At 34.2% G+C, this 18,006-nt stretch overlaps 1 protein-coding gene across 1 annotated transcript in view; it reads right to left on the reverse strand.

Moving 5' to 3' along the window:
* The window catches only part of PIK3C3 (phosphatidylinositol 3-kinase catalytic subunit type 3), a 201,814-nt gene that overhangs the window by 176,523 nt on the left and 7,285 nt on the right, over window positions 1–18,006 (reverse strand). Inside the window, exons 4-5 of the mRNA XM_044681686.1 lie at window positions 8,928–9,057; window positions 1,439–1,525 (exon numbers count right to left, since the gene is read on the reverse strand). Of these exons, the coding sequence (XP_044537621.1) occupies window positions 1,439–1,525; window positions 8,928–9,057 (217 nt within the window). The remainder of the gene's footprint in view (window positions 1–1,438; window positions 1,526–8,927; window positions 9,058–18,006) is intronic.

An 18,006-nucleotide genomic window follows, 5' to 3' on the forward strand; every position in this document is an offset into this window, starting at 1 on the left:
TATTCTAATTTCTTTCTCAGATATCATTTCAGAAGTATTTTCTAATAAATATTGACATTCAGAAAACTTGTGTTTCCTGTAGTAAAAATCCTTAAAACTTAGTCACTTAAAGCAAAAGTATTTAACACTTCAATCACAGGGCTAATTCCAAATGTGAACCTAATATTAGTTAGAAAAGCCTACTGAATCAAAGCTAACTATTTATAATATATTTTTGATGCATCCTGAACTAAGACAAGAAAATATTCATTTCTAAATTCAACACTTAAAAACACATATATAAAACTGAAAATCAGTTATTGTATTATATGTCAAATGGGATCAGTACTTAAAAATAAGAATGCAAACATTTATCCTAATTTAGTTTTTACAAAAAGCCTATTGTTAATAAATTTTCAAAATGATTAGGAAAGAGAATTCCCTATCCTCAAATTCCTAATAAGTGACATCTGAACTCAAAGTTACATCAAAAAAAATTTATAACAGTGATCTTGGAACAAAGCACTGAATCAGTAAAAAGAAAAAAAATAACTTTTATGAGTTCATTGTAAGAAAAAGAATACTTGAAGCCCCTACCTTCTCTCCTTCCAAAATGTGATGATCTAACTACTAAATTAAGTCTGTCTATACCCTGTGGTGCTCATTATAGGCTGGGCCATATTACAAAACTGATATTCCTCCCTCCTAATTCGATTAATATAATTGTTATTTCCATTCTCCAGACACAAAATGTTAGGTTTAACATCTGGTACATGGAGGCACTGTATTCAAAAGCAAATCTGTTTAACAACTAACACAAAAAAACTTTTAAAAACAGGCAGCTTCTTTTTGAGCAGAAAGTATTCTAAAGTTGGACAAAAATATTTGAAATGAGTAGGATGATTTCAAAGGAACTAATTTTCTGACAATCGTAGTAAGCTTATTCAGAATACAAACGAGTAAATAAACTTTACAGAACTTATTTGTGTGATGTGACATATACTATCTCCTTCCTGGTTCTAAAGTCAAGTAGAGAAGTCACAAGTATCCCATTAGTTTTCCAGGTACCAAGTCCTAAAAGGACAACAACAAGACATTCTCAGATATTCAGGATACTTAGCTACTCAAGACCTCAGACTCTCCTAAGAAATTCATAAATAGAAAAATAATTTTAAAAAATTTTAAATAAAACAATACAATCCTCTACACAAGGTGCTTAACCTTAAACTTTTATGAAAAAATAATACAGTAAGAAAAAAGTGTATGTATAAGCATACATATATCTATATTTGTGTTTATGTATTCATATACACATATATATACATCTTTGTATGTATATGTATTTATATCATATAATCATATATATTTTAAACATAGAGAATTAATTTTAGTTGGTTTTGTTGTTTAAGATTTAATTAATAAGTTGCTTACTAATCAAAATATAGAGAAGATAACCCACCTCATTAATCATTTCTATTTCTCTAAATGTCAGTCTGTCCAACCAATCCACTTTTACCATGTGGCCTTGTCGATGAGCCTTGGTGAGCTATAAATAAAAAAGAAAGAATTTTTTTTTAAATGTAATTTTTTAAATGGAGAAAACTCTGAGACTGGGAGAAAAGAAGCTGGAACATTTTGGAAAGGATTTGAGAATTATACAAATAAAGTAACTATAGCATATATATATATACATATATATATATGTATATATATATATATATACATAGTATTTGGCTTACAGATTCCACTAGGCATATATCTCAAAGAGGTCATCAATAAAAAGAAAAACCCCAAATACATCAAAATATTAATAGCAGCAGTTTTGTGGCAGCAAAGAACTATAATCAAGGCAGATTCCCACAAATTGAGAAATAGCTCATCAAACTATGGCAGGTGGGCATAATGGAATGTTACTGAGATTTAAGAGATGACAAATATGATATAGAAAAGCATGAAAAGGCTTCACCAACTGATACAAAGTGAAGCAAAGTCAAGAAAACAATATAAAGACAATGACTACAGAAATGAAAATTGCAAGGAAAAATAGACACCAATGATTAATGTCGCCAAATTACAAGGAAAAAGCATGGCCTCATAGAAGAAAGATGAGAAGATACTACTCCAACTTCTTTGTAAGAGATCCAGAGATGATGAAAATTGCATTGGCTTTCAGAAATTTTCAATGTGCAGATCAGTTTTTTTTTTTTTTAAACCCTTAACTTCTGTGTATTGGCTCATAGGTGGAAGAGTGGTATGGGTGAGCAATGGGGGTGAAGTGACTTGCCCAGGGTCACACAGCTAGAAAGTGTCTGAGGCCGGATTTGAACCCAGGACCTCCCATCTCTAGGCCTGACTCTCAATCCACTGAGCTACCCAGCTGCCCTTGCAGATCAGTTTTGCTAATTTTTTTTCCTTTTCTTTTTCCTATTTTTTCTTTAAAATTATTTATGTTTGTTATATATGATAGCTCACTGAGAGGCAGGGAAGAAAAGAATGGGAAGAAAAGAAAAATTTAGTTCAAAAAAAAATGCTATAATTTTAAGATTTTAGTAAAGTTTTTACATTAAAGGCTTTCTACAATGACCATATTTCCTTCTTCATATACAATTAATTTCAGTAAATTTGGACTATGTGACTGTCCTGATTTTCCCATATCCCAGCCTTTATTTTTGCTGCAGCCCTTTGCATATATCTACTATGGAACTTATTTCATTCTATCTTGTACTAAAATTATGCATGTATTTATCTTACAACCCACAAGATACTGTCAGTTATCTAAGTAAAGGGATTATTTTACTCATCTCTATAAACCCTGTACTGCTTAACTTTAAACAAAGGAGGCAATCAACAAATACTTACTAAAATAAACTGAATCAAGAACAGAAAATCAAGATTCATATTGTAGTGCTAGATTCACTGAACAAAATTTTGGGAGCAAGGGAACAGTTGCTTAACCTCTCTATGGAAGAATAGTTCTCTCATATGTAAAATGGGAATGAAAAGAGTTTCTTACTGCACAGAATTGTTGTGAAGTTCAAGTCAAATGAGATAATAGATATAAAAATACTTTGAAAAATGAAAGAATAAAAAATATACATTTATAAGGAATTATGCCTTCATTTACCTGATGCAATACATTGACAGGTTTACCCAAGAGAATTCTGATAAAGGAGTCAACAGAACTAATCATTTTATTCAAATTTGGACGAGGCAGTGGTCATCTCCAGCTGTCATCTTCCCATGAAAACTAAAGGCCACCACCAAATGTAAAACTAATGAAAGAATGTTGATGTGTGATTTATTCCTGTCATGACAACTTATATTTCTTTATAAGCTAAAAATGTCAGTGACCTAGATCTTTGCAGACAGAAAATCTGCATTCTGTTAAACAGCAGGGTAATAGCACTACAATCTGTTTTGAAATTTGTTCTGAGGAAGTAATCCTCACTAGGGTGCCCATTCCAAGAAAGATAGGTCAAGAAAACAGTAAATGCCTCATTCTTTTCTTTCTAGGCCCAGGGATTTATTTCTACGGAATTCACAAATAGTCATAATATAAAGCACTGAAGGGCAGCATACTGTCATAGAAATAATGGCATAATTATTGAGCCTCCATCCCTGAAGTCTCCAAGAATTAAACAGTATGGGGCTTGAAAAGCTATTAAATCAAAAGAATCTCTAAGAATCAAATAATATGTCCATGAAACTGCTTGGGGAACTAATCCTGTATTATCAGATTTAATAGAAGGGCAGACACATTTTCAAGGGGCAGGGGGAATAAGGGAAAGAGTTATCAAATTCTCACTCTGTTCTCCAAAGGGTCAAAAAAAGTGCCTCCTAAAGAAGCATACACTAGAAAGGTAGTGTAGTGACAGATGAAGGAGATGAAAAGACAAAAGGGAAGAGTTTTAATAAATAAATAATCCCTCATATTTATAAACACAATTAGAAAATACTACTCAGTAGGCATATAATCTAGACCTTCAAGCTGCATAAAATGATGTTTAAGTTTCGTAAGGCCCTCAAATCTTATCGTTACATGTTACTGAAAATTATTTTCTTATTCCTGCCCCTGTCTTCCCCAAAGCATCTGAACTATATATGCTCAATAAAGTGAAGATGTCCAGGGCTATATAGACTGATGGTGTTGGTAGTTCATGTAATAAGATTAAAAGGCAAAGTTGATATTACTACCTTAAAAAGTTTCTCTTTTTATCAGTATTAGTGCCTAAAATCATACTGTTTACTCTTAAAGGAAGTAGGAATGTCTGCCCCACAGAAGACAAAAATAATTATCAAATATTTGAATGACTATCAACTAGAAGAAATATGAAGACTTATTTTGCTTAGTTCCAGAGGGCAGAATTTACAGTAGTCATTGGTAATAGGGAGTGGGGTACAGAAGAGGGACTAGCTTAATATGAAGGAGAATTAGAGCTATTCAAAAGATGAAATGAACTGTCTTGGGAGGCAGAGGATCTTAAGAGTAATACTTCATATTTCAGTTGGGACTGCACTAAATAATCTTTATACTTCCCTCCTAACTCTGAAATTAAAATTCTATCAATTCTTTGGGGGAATCATTCACAGAATTCCTAGAGGGAAAGTTTAGGCAAAATTTCTCATACCCTAATATCAGTATATTGTTGGTACTAAAAAAAAAAAAATTCTTATTACAAAATAATAGCTCACATTTACATGGTACTCATGTGTGTGTTGTTCAGTTACTTTCAGCCATATCTGACTCTTTGTGATCCCTTTTTAGGGTTTTCTTAGCAAAGATGCAAAGGCTTATCATTTGCTTTTGTGGATCATTTTACATATAAGGAAACTGAGGCAAATAGGGTTAATTGACTTGCTCAGGGTCACACAGCTAGTGTCTGAAGCTGCATTTGAACTCAGGTCTTCCTGGCCCCAAGCCAAGCACTCCATCTACTGTGCCACCTGGATGACCCTACTTTGTAGTTTCTAGCCCCCCTCCCCTTTTTTCCCCCAAATAAACAAACTCATTATGGCCTTATGGGATAGCATACAAATTTGGCAAACATGAATCAGCCAAACTAAATTCTAAGAGGTAGCTTCAATACCACACTGTCTACAGGATGAAATCTCTTTTCTGATCACAATAAAGTGATCCTTCACCTGTCACAGGAGTTATGTTCCAGAGACCCCTGTGATAAGTGAAAATCTACAAAGTAGCAATGTTATTTATAATTACTATATATATATGTATATATATTAAAGCTTTATAAACCCTTCCCCTTCTCCAATAAACCTTTACCATACTCTTATTAACCTTTTCCACACTTATAAGCACTTCATATGTTCTTAAACATTTTCTTCACTCTTAAAGCTATGTAATTTGTCACTTGGGTTCACTGCCAGAAGCCTTAGAAGGCACAGAACATTTGGGCGATACAGGGCTTGAAATAAATTCAAACTTTTACAAAAACTTCACAAAAACACAATACCGCAGAGCAACACTATGCAGTGATCAGAAGTTAATGTGAAATGGATAAGGAGAGATGCTGAACGTATGGGTACAGTGCACGAGTGCAAAGAAACCAATGCTAGTCACTCAGCCAATCAGGGCCCAGGATACAGAACACAGCACTTTAGTTGGTCACTTTTCATCCTAGCAGCCAATAGTGAGCCATGTACAATCTCACGCTGACAAACTTGTGCAAGCTGTAGTGGCATACTACATTTCCATCGTGTCTAGTATGGTATTCATACACAAAATCCAGTGATATAGTGAAAATTCCACAATACAGAATTAGATAAATTTTTTTAAAAGCCCACGATACACTGAAGCTGTGATAAATGCACCACAATATAGAAAGAGATAACTGTAATTGTGAAAGATGATCTAACAAGTTATTGAGGTATTGCAATCTGAAATAGTGAGGAAATACTAACACAGCAAAATCACTGATTTTTGAAGCTGAAGAATGCAATAACCAGGGTTCTTATCTTCACGGAATTTTCTATGCACAAAAGAAAAACTTCATTTGAGCTGCTTAAAACTAAAGGACTTTTGCATAATTGTGAATGACAATTTTACCTCAACACTTAGTATTCTGCATTTTCTTTTCCTAAATAAGGAAGTCTAATTCATATTCTTGAATTTCAAACTTTATTTAGGAAGAGCATTATTTGCCTGAGTGAATTTTTTTTCCTTAAATCTTTCTCAAAGATGATTCTAGAAAACTTGTGCCACACTACTTTTTTTGGTAAAGACAGGTTGTAGCTTTATAGGATATACTAAATCATTTAGGGCTCAATCTGAAACTTGGCATAAATTCATTTAGTCCACTTATGATAAAAGGTCTCACAGCAGAAAGTATGCGATTCTATAACTACTGATAAAGATTCAACTATATACAGCATTAGGTATAAAATGCTTGCTTCCAAAGGATCCTCCAATGTCCATCATTTTGTAAAAGAATAGCAAGAAAACAAAACAAAACAAATAGTCCAAGTTAATAAACCTATAACAGTAGAAAAATTAGGTAATCCTATTAACTTTGTGATGTGTTTTTGATGAAGATGATGATGTTACTTCCTTTTATTGATCCCAAGTTTCCCATGAAAGCTAAGGTCCAAATATCTTTTCAATTCTAACATTTTACTGGTGCTGCTATTTGGCAGCAAAATGTGGAATAGCACACCACTGCCTCCAAATCTTCAGAGGTCAACTGAAGTGTATGGTGGACATGAATAGACCGCAGTATGCAACCAAGGGGAACTCTAAAGAAGAGGAAGCATTAATGATGTCATCAAGGAATTGTATGTTGGGAAGAAAAGATGGTCTAGTCAGGTGGCAAGAATAAGAAATTACATTCTGAGTGTCTACTAGTACCACTGGAATCTCTGAGGCAAACTTTTGGGAGAACATGGGCAAAACGTTGGGTTTTGATTTGCATCCTTGAAGAGAATTCCCCAATAAGAACACTTTGAATTTGATCTGATTAGCATATTATACTCACAGGCCAAATGATGGCCAGCCAAATCTTGCAGCACATAAATGTGCTAGTTAAAAAGAGAAAAATAATACTATAAATATTGTTTTATACCAGATAGAAGACATGTACTATTCCCCAAACAAGTAATCAAGACTTGGCTTTATGATGGAACAATACTGCTGTTCTTACATATAAAGCCATTAACTACATTAAACATGGAGGTCACAATGAGGGGTATTTTCCCAAGGAAAAAAATCCTAAATTATTGAGTTAACTAAGAACAACTTGAGGAATTTACCAATGTACTCTAAAAACAATTAATTCATTAGAGTCAGAGACTAATATATGGTACATTGTAATGTAATTCACTTAATGTATCATTTTTCCTAACGTAAATACCGTGATGTTTCACAAAAAGGAAAATCACAAATCTGCAATACGAAAAACAAAGACTCCAAGAAAGAACTAAAAGTTGTTTCTGAAGAAAGATATAGGTTTTTTAAGTGAAGAGAAGGGAATGAATGGCTAAGAGAGGTAATGTGAAGGTAGGAACAACAAGCTTTGGTTACTAATTGGATATGAGAGCTGAGGGGGAAAAAACAAGTGAAAGATGACTCAAAGGTTGTGAGCCTAGATTACTGGAATGATGGTGCTATCAAGAGAAACAGAGAAGGTTAGAAGAGGGATAAATTTGGTGGGAAATATTATGAGTCTATTTCTTTTCCTTGTCCTTTTCCCCTCAAGAACCAAATATTTAGAACTTTACCAATAACATAGATCATAGTGCTGATCTCTAGAAACAACTTAAGAGATTTTGTTTCAACATACACTACACTCTTATTGTACTTGAGTCAACCTTGTTCAACATTATAGTGGCTTAAGGCAATAAATGAATTGATTCTAATAAGTTTTCTACTAGAAATCCACGGTTAGCTAGCTTGATAAAAGACAAAGAGTAGCTTAAATGAAAAGTTAGTTTATTGCCATGATAAATCTCTGGAAGAGGAAGTGGACAAGTTTATAGCTTCAGAACTTTCTCTTCCCCTTTTCGAGAATGAGCAAAATCTCAAAATGCTTGTCTTAATGTCAGGCAAGCTGACAACCAAATTTTTTAAACTGACAACAGTATATTAAATAAAATGTTCGATCATTAGGTGGCTATGGTATCATTTTCCATAAAAGAGAAATGCAATTAAGGGAAGTAGTCAACAAAAATTTTAAGATGAAGCACAAATACTAACCAATTCAAGATCTCATTCTTCATGATTAAGGCTTCTTCCATATGAACCTTGAAGCACCAGGTTGAAAACCTACTTTAACAACTCCTGGTGTAGAACCTATCTCTAGTCAAAAAAAAAAAAATCATCCCTACCAATGACAGGATATAAAAGTAATATGCTAGTAGTATAGCCTGCCTAGGGAAATTTCTTTCAAAATATAAGTTAAATGGGCTTTAAATAGCACCTAGTTCACAGTGACTTCCATATATGAAATAAAAATGAAGTCAATATTTATTCAATTTATTTGATTTATAATAATTTCATGAAGTAACAAATTCTTATTATTTACAAGTGGCAACATGCTAGGAATACACATACTTAGAATTTAGAACCAAAGAGCTGGAAGGGACTTAGCAGCCCTCTAATTTTAGAGGAATTTAAAAATGGCATTTATTAGATGCACTATTACATGTATGACCGACTACAAATAATTTAGAATTTAACTATATGTTAAGAAAATATATTTTTGGAAGGGAAAAGAAGGAACATTTCTTTAACTTCTAAAAACAAAATGGGAATCACATTTATAATATTTGCATCCTTAAAGGTATAATACAACAGGAGGACTCTAAAAATCTAACTCAATTACCAAAAGTTTTCCTACATTTACCCACATTTTCAAGTCTGTCTTAGAATTAATAATATTCCTTGAAGCAAGACATAGTGAAGAGCTTCCCACCTGTTCTAATTATTTCTTCTTTACCTTAGCTAATCGACTCATCTGGTCCTCTGAGAGAGTGCTGCTTGTCCTGCCAGGAGTTTTCGTAGGTTCAGATCCATCTGCTTCAACATTAGGCCAGACTTTCAAGTCGTGCATCCCCTGGCGGAACATACTAAGGGAAAGGAGAATGTATCAGTGAAGGAAATAAATGAATGCAGCTGATTATGGCAAAGTTTAGATTCCTAAGCACAGAGAGGAAATGAGTGTCTCTACTGCCAACCTTGGTCCATAGTGAGTTGTAAAGCAATTAACAAAGTAATCACAAAACATGTAACAGCTATAGTTTTTCACATGCCATTTTCCCCTTCTATGGGTACTGATATTTCATTCAGAAACCAAAGACTTGGATATGTGACAGAAAATGAATCTCTATGTATTTTATAGAGAAATCCTTTAGTCTAGATGTTAAACGTCCTCTTTTTAGAAATGAGTAAATTAAGGGCCGAAGAAGTTAAGACAATTTGACCTGGGATTCAAATCAGATTCTCTGATCCCAAACTTAATTCTTTCCTTACAACTATAGCACATTAGAAGGGATTTTAGGAGTTGTCTAGTTCAACATCCTACCAATATAAACCCATGTTTAAAAGACACAAAATGAAAACTGAAAATATTTGCATATCAGCTACATTCTTAGAGGTTTCATGAGAATAGGAGTCTTGTTCTGATTTTGTAATTCAACTAGTAAATAAAAGTGCTCTGAAAATATTATGTGTTTAATGTACAGTTTAATGTATGAAGAAATAAAGTCTTTTTAATAAGTATATAGAACTTCTTTTCCTCCTCCAACATGAAATCATTAATCAAGGCTGACCACCAAGTGATGAATTTTTTAGATACAAAAACCTGATGAAAAATACTAAGATGTATAGGCTTTGTAGTCTATCTGAGAAGAGGAAAAAACCCATAGATGAAATCACAGACCTTCCAAAACATCATGGTGGTAACATTTTCAAAGTAATAAACATGGAAATAGGGCATTTGAACAGATTTTTTTCCAGTTCCCAAAACAAGATGCTGCATCTTATCAAAATTCACTCTAAATCTAAATGGATACATATGACTAGAGAAACTTATGGATTAGTCATGTGGCAAGACTGAAGGATAACAAATTACCCAAATGTTAATACTGATGTGGGAAAAATATTAAAAGATCCAGAGGAAGGTTTTCAGTTTATCCTCAAAGGACATAATAATGGAAAAAAATTAAAGAGAATAAAAAAATTACAGATGTGTTATGTTCTATTACTATGGAAATAAAGCCCAGAGACGGTGATCTAATTATAACAAAGTATCTAAACTCAGAATGCTTATTCTAAAATGAAATATACCTAGTCTCTTCTAGTTATCATATTTCATTTGGGAGGGTACTCCAAAACTAGACTGTAATGATCAAATAAGCTGGTTACCAAGTCACAGAGGATTTTGCATGATTAGGCTACTACATTATTCTACTGAACTTGATATTAATGTGCTTCTCCTCTCAATGATTGACAGTTTACAAAAATATCCCAAATTAAAGTTCTAAGCCCCCTTACAAAAACTAAATAAAAAAAATGTTCTGGGGCATATATAATTCCCATTCCACAAAGCATTTGTAAATGCTAGACAGGATGAACAATGACACATCTTGTAGACTTTTATATTTTGTACTTTTAAAAAAGACACATACTCCTAAAAATGATATATTACATACTATCAAATAATTTATATTTATTTCCTCCTACTTCCAATGAAGTGTCTATTACTAGTTTACTATTCCTATTTAAAAAATGATTCATTTATAGAGTGTTTTACATTTAGATGGCAGTTTCTAACAACGCAGTCAGTTAGATCAGGCAGGTGTTATTTTATCCCCATTTTTCAGAATACTGAGCCTCAGCAAAATTAACTGTCTTGTGTATTTATTTACACAGCTGATAGGGAGGCAAAATAAAGGTTCTAAATCTAAGTTTTCTGACTTCAAATGCAGGGGTCTTTCAACTAAACCATGTTGCTTCTCTTAAAAAGTTAGTCATGAAGTAAACTAATGGTGGGGTGGGGATAAAGGGGACTGACTAAAAGCAAACGACTGGTTTAAAAGGAAATGGCGAAAGAAGAAAGGGCAGAAGTAGGGGAGGATATCAAAATGTTGGGGAATACACAGATGACAATAACTCTGAATGTGAATGGGATCAACTCGCCCATAAAACGGAAGCAAATGGCAGAGTGGATTAGAAACCAAAATCCTACCATATGTTGTCTACAAGAAACTTTCACACATGAGGCAGGTAGACATACACAAGGTAAAGATTAAAGACTAGAGCAAAATCTATTAGGCTTCAACTGAGAAAAAGAAGGCAGGAGTTGAAATCATATCTGACAAAGCCAAAATAAAAATAGATCTGATTAAAAGAGATAGGGAAGGTAATTACATCCTGAAAAAAGGCAGTATAGACAATGAGGAAATATCAGTACTCAACATGTATGCACCAAATGGTATAGCATCCAAATTTCTATAGGAGAAAATGGCAGAGCTCAAGGAAGAAATAGTAAAACTATACTAGTGGAAGACCTAAATCTTCCTCTATCAGATCTAGATAAATCAAACCAAAAAATATATAAGAAAGAGGTAAGAGAGGTGAATTAAATCTTAGAAAAAGTGTCAGCTGGGTAGCTCAGTGGATTGAGAGCCAGGCCTAGAGATGGGAGATCCTAGGTTCAAATCTGGCCTCAGACACTTCCCAGCTGTGTGACCCTGGGCAAATCACTTGACCCCCATTGCCTACCCTTACCACTCTTCTGCCTTGGAGCCAATACACAGTATTGACTCCAAGATGGAAGGTAAGGGTTAAAAAAAAATCCTAGAAAAATTAGAGTTAATAGCTATGTGGAAAAAAATAAATGGAGACAAAAAGGAATGCACCTTCTTTTCAGCAGCACATGGTACATTCACAAAGATTAACATGTACTAGGGCATAGACACATGGCAAACAAATGCAAAAGAGCAGAAATAATGAATGCGACCTTTTCAGATAATGCAATAAAAATAATAATTAGTAAGGGTACATGGATATGCAAATCAAAAATTAATTGGAAATTAAATAATATGATTCTCCAAAATCTAAAGAACAAAACATAGAAACAATTAATAATTTCATTGAAGAGAATGACAATGATGAGACATCCTACCAAAACCTGTGGGATGCAGCCAAAGTAGTACTCAGGGAAAATTTTATATCTTTGAATGCATATATTAACGAATTAGGGAAGGCAAAGATCAATGAATTGGGCATGCAAATCAAAAAACTAGAAAGGGAACAAATTAAAAATCCCCAGATAAAAACTAAATTAGAGATCATAAAAATTAAAGGAGAAATTAATAAAATTGAAAGTGAAAGAACTATTGAATTAATAAATAAAACTAAAAGGTGGTGGGGGCAGCTGGGTAGCTCAGTGGATTGAGAGCCAGGCCTAGAGACGGGAGGTCCTAGGTTCAAATCTGGCCTCGGACACTTCCCAACTGTGTGACCCTGGGCAAGTCACTTGACCCCCATTGCCTACCCTTACCACTCTTCCACCTATAAGTCAATACACAGAAGTTAAGGGTTTAAAATTAAAAAAAAAAAAAAAAATTAAAAAAAAAACAACTAAAAGGTGGTACTTTGAAAAAACAAATACAATAGACAAAGTACTGGTCAATCTAATAAAGAAAAAAAGGAAAGAAGAAAACCAAATTAACAGTATCAAAGATAAAAAGGGAGATCTCATCTCTAATGCAGAGGAAATTAAGGCAATCATTAAAAATGATTTTGCCCAATTATAAGGCAATAAATATAGCAATCTAGTCGAGATGGATGAATATTTACAAAAATATAAATTGCCCAGATTAACAGAAGAAATAGATACTTAAATAATCCCATCTCAGAGAAAGAAATTGAACAAACCATCAAAGAATTCCCTAAGAAAAAATCCCCAGGAACAGATAGATTCACAAGTGAATTCTATCAAACATTCAAAGAACCATTTCCAATACTATGCAAACTATTTCACATAATAATCAAAGGAAATTCTTTTTATGGCACAAATATGGTACTGATCCCAAAGTCAGGTAGATCAAAAACAGAGAAAGAAAACTATAGATCAATCTCCTTAATGAACATAGATGCAAAAATCATTTTTTTTAAACCCTAACTTCCATCATGGAGTCAATACTGTGTATTGGCTCCAAGGCAGAACAGTGGTAAGGGTAGGCAATGGGGGTCAAGTGACTTGCCTAGGGTCACACAGGTGGGAAGTGTCTGAGGCCAGATTTGTACCTAGGATCTCCTGTCTCTAGGTCTGGCTCTCAATCCACTGAGCTACCCAGCTGCCCCTGATGCAAAAGTCTTAAACAGAATACTAGCAAAAAGACTTCAGTTAGTGATCACAAGAGTCATTCATTATGATCAGGTGGGATTTATACCAGGAATGCAAGGATGGTTCAATATTAGGAAAACAATTTACATAACTGACCATATCAATGAGCAAATCAACAAAAATCATATAATTATCACAATAGAAGCTAAAAAAGCCTTTCACAAAAGACGACACCCACTCCTATTGAAAACACCAGTATAGGAATAGAAGGGACTTTCCTTAAAATAATAAATAGTATATATCTAAAACCATCAGCAAGCATCATCTGCAATGGGGATAAATTAGAAGCATTCCTAATAAGATCAGAAGTAAAACAAGGATGCCTATTATCACCTATATTATTTAACATTGTATTAGAAACACTAACAGTAGCAATTAAAGAAAAAGAAATTGAAGATATTAAAATAGGCAATGAGGAGACCAAGCTATCACTCTTTGCAGATGATATGATGGTCAACTTAAAAAATCCTAAAAAATCAACTAAAAAATTAGTGGAAATAATTAACAACTTTAGCAAAGTTGCAGAATACAAAATAAACACACATTAATTATCAGCATTTCTATATATTTCCAACACTTCAGCAGCAAGATTTAGAAAGAAATTCCACTTAAAATCACCCTAGACAATATAAAATACTTAGGAATCTATCTGCCAAGATAAACACAGTAATTATACGAACACAACTACAAAACACTTTCCACACAATTAAAAATAGATCTAAACAATTGGAAAGACACTAATTGCTTATGGGTAGGATGAGCTAACATAATAAAAATGACCATCCTACCCAAATTAATTTACCTATGAAAATATCAAGAAACATTTTTAGTGAATTAGAAAAAACTATAACAAGTTCATTTGGAAGAACAAAAGATCAAGAATATCAAGGGAAATAATGAAAAAAACTGTGAAGGAAGGTGGCCTCGAAGTACCAGATATTAAACTATACTAAAAAGCAGTGGTCATCAAAACAATATGGTACTGGGGGCAGCTGGGTAGCTCAGTGGATTGAGAGCCAGGCCTAGAGACAGGAGGTCCTAGGTTCAAATCCGGCCTCAGACACATCCCAGCTGTGTGACCCTGGGCAAGTCACTTGACCCCCATTGCCTACCCTTACCAATCTTCCACCTATAAGTCAATACACAGAAGTTAAGGGTTTAAAACAAAACAAACAAACAAAAAAAAAAAAACAATATGGTACTGGCTAAGAGACAGAAGAGAGGATCAGTGGAAAAGACTTAGGGTAAGAGACCTTAGCAAGACAGTCTATGATAAACCCAAAGAGCCCAGCTTTTGGGACAAAAACTCAGTATTTGACAAAAAGTGCTGGGAAAATTGGAAAACAGTATGGGAGAGATTGGGTCTAGATCAACATCTCACACCCTACACCAAGATAAATTCAGAATGGATGAATGACTTGAATATAAAGAAGGAAACTATAAGTAAGTGAGGTGAACATAGAATTGTATACTTTTAAGATCTCTGGGAAAGGAAAAATTTTAAAACCAAGCAAGAGTTAGAAAAAATTACAAAATGTAAAATAAATAATTTTGAATACACTAAATTAAGGTTTTGTACAAACAAAACCAATGCAACCAAAATTATAAGGGAAGCAGCAAATTGGGAAAAAATCTTTATAATAAAAAAAACTGACAAAGTCTAATTACTCAAATACATAAGAAGCTAAATCAATTGTACAAAAAAATCCAAACCATTCCCCAATTGATAAATGGGCAAGGGACATGAATAGGCAATTTTCTGATAAAGAAATCAAAACTATCAATAAGCACATGAGAAAGTGTTCTAAATCTCTTATAATTAGAGAAATGTAAATCAAAACAACTCTTAGGTACCACCTCACACCTAGCAGATTACCTAACATGACAGCAAAGGAAAGTAATAAATGTTCGAGGTAATGTGGCAAAATTGGGACATTAATGCATTGCTGGTAGAGTTGTGAATTGATCCAACCATTCTGGATGGCAATTGTTAACTATGCCCCAAGGGCTTTAAAAGACTGTCTGCCCTTTGATCCAGCCATACCCCTGCTGGGTTTATACCACAAAGAGATAATAAGGGAAAAGACTTGTACAAAAATATTTATAGCCACACTATTTGTGGTGTCAAAAATGAAAAAGGGGGGGGGGGGGGAGACGTCCTTCAATTGGGGAATGGCTGAACAAACTGTGGTATCTGTTGGTGATGGAATACTATTGTGCTGAAAGAAATAATGAACTGGAGGAATTCCATGTGAACTGGAAGGACCTCCAGGAACTGATGTTGAGCGAAAGGAGCAGAACCAGGAGAACATTATACACAGAAACTGATACACTGTGGTACAATCCAGAACAACTCTAAGGGACTTATGAGAAAGAAAGTACCCACATTCAGAGGAAGAACTGTGGGAATAGAAACACTGAACAAAAACATGTGATTGAACACATGGGTTGATGGGGATATGATTTGGGATGTAGACTCTAAACGACCACCCCAGTGCAACTATCAATATTATGGAATTAGATCTTGATCAATGTAACATGTAAAATCCAGTGGAATTGCGTGTTGGCTACTGGGAGGGTAGGGGGAAGTTTGGGGAGGGAGAGAAAGAATATGAATCATGTAACCATGAAAAAAATGTTCTAAAAAATAAAAAATAGAAATACCCCCCCCAAAAAAAGTTAGTCATACATATAAATATATTTGTTTTCCATTTTAACTATTATAATAGAGGAATCATCTTCTTAAAGATTGTCCTGAGAGGACTAAAATGATTTCCTTAGAATCTTTCAGAAGTGGAAATAATGTTTACAAGTAATAACACCTTTTGGAAGCAACTTTTAAAAACAAATGGGCAGGGGGCAGCTGGGTAGCTCAGTGGAGTGAGAGCCAGGCCTAGAGACAGGAGGTCCTAGGTTCAAAGCTGGCCTCAGCCACTTCCCAGCTGTGTGACCCTGGGCAAGTCACTTGACCCCCATTGCCCACCCTTACCAATCTTCCACCTATGAGACAATACACCGAAGTACAAGGGTTTAAAAAAAAAAAAAAAAAAACAAATGGGCATCAAGCAGGTCAGTTTCATGAGAGAAAGAGTCATGTACCTGGCCCTATAAATCTACTACGTGGGACTATCTCAGAGAGCTAAATGGTCCAAAACAGAAAATAATGATGGTGAGGAGTTTAACCTTTGGATATTTAACTTTAATAAAATCTGAAAAATAAAAAAGGAAAAAAATAAGAACTGAGATTTACACAGATACTTCCTCATGTATTGTAAAAGAATACAACAAATGTTAATTCTCAATTGTCCCTGAAAATAATAGTCTATCAGTGTCACATAAAACAATCTCAAAGATATGGCAAAAAAATAATCACTTCATCTGAAATGACTAATAGCCAAAAAGTGTCTCTGCAATGGAGAGCTTCCAAGACAGCATACTTTGACTAAACTTGAGTGAATAACAAGTATATCTTTAAGCAAGCTGATTTATCAAGTGATTTAGGGGTCACCCATATGAGGGGAGGGAGTGAAAGGGTTATGCCAAGTGTCTGAAAGTGATCAACTCAAATCACCTCCATTCTTGTGCCACTAATGAGTCTCAGTTCAGAGCTTCTCAGCTTCCAGGTGGCATGCCAGAAGAAGCACACAGCAATGTGACCATTTGGGAAATTAAGTTTACCAGGCAGGACAGAAAAATGGGCACAGCAGGTGGGCTTTCCTCCAGATTCAGGCCCAGCCTCTGGCAACAGCTGCTGCTGCTGCTGCTACTCCAGCTCATAATGCCAAGTTGTCCTATGGTAGCAACAGCTCTAAATTCAAAAATTTACATTTGGTAGCAACATCTGCAGGAAAAATCTTCTGCAGATTGCCTCTGGTCCTAGGCCAACTCAAATGAAAGAGCAATCTATTCTTTGGCTGCTTAGAGATATTCCAAGCTATTGTTTCACATTCAGGGCAAAGAAGTTATCCTTGCTTTATCTTGATAAATTAGACATGTAATTCTTAAGCTGTTCACTGAGAAGCTTTGGTTCAACTTGGACACTCAGCCATGAAAGAGAAACTGCTAAAGTCAAAGTGGTTGAACTGTGAAGTGTTAATAATGAAGACAGGTTTTTTAAAAAGAAATATAATGCATCTATCACACAGACAAAAGTATGTAACACAGATATGAGTAAATAACATGTTTCAACATCCTAAGTGTATGATTGCTTGATAATATCCTGAATGATTTAGGGATATCTTTTAAAAGAAATTTAAAAGAAAATGTTCTACTCAAACCAGTAAATGGTATTATAATTAAGTACCAATCACAGAGTAGCAATGGGTCATGAAACATCACCCACACTATGATGTCAATGTCATACCAGAGTATGTCAACCCCAACAGGGCAGAAATAAATAAAAGGGAAAGAAATATAATGTGGATATTTCAAAATGAATATCACATCTAAAAAAGTATCATTAGCATCTATAACTTGATGTGCTCAGGAGTCCTTGGGAGAACATTAGGAACACTTCATTCTGTTGCTTCCAGACAAGAAAAAAGGCAGGTGACTGACAAAGCCTTGAAAAATTAATTTACATGCTATTGTAATGAGTAGCTTCTGTATGCCTTATACTAACTTCTATCATAGAATTTCTCATGACTGAGTTACAATTCTTTGA

This window comes from Gracilinanus agilis, chromosome 1 (genome assembly GCF_016433145.1).
Source record: "Gracilinanus agilis isolate LMUSP501 chromosome 1, AgileGrace, whole genome shotgun sequence".
Lineage (NCBI taxonomy): Eukaryota > Metazoa > Chordata > Mammalia > Didelphimorphia > Didelphidae > Gracilinanus > Gracilinanus agilis.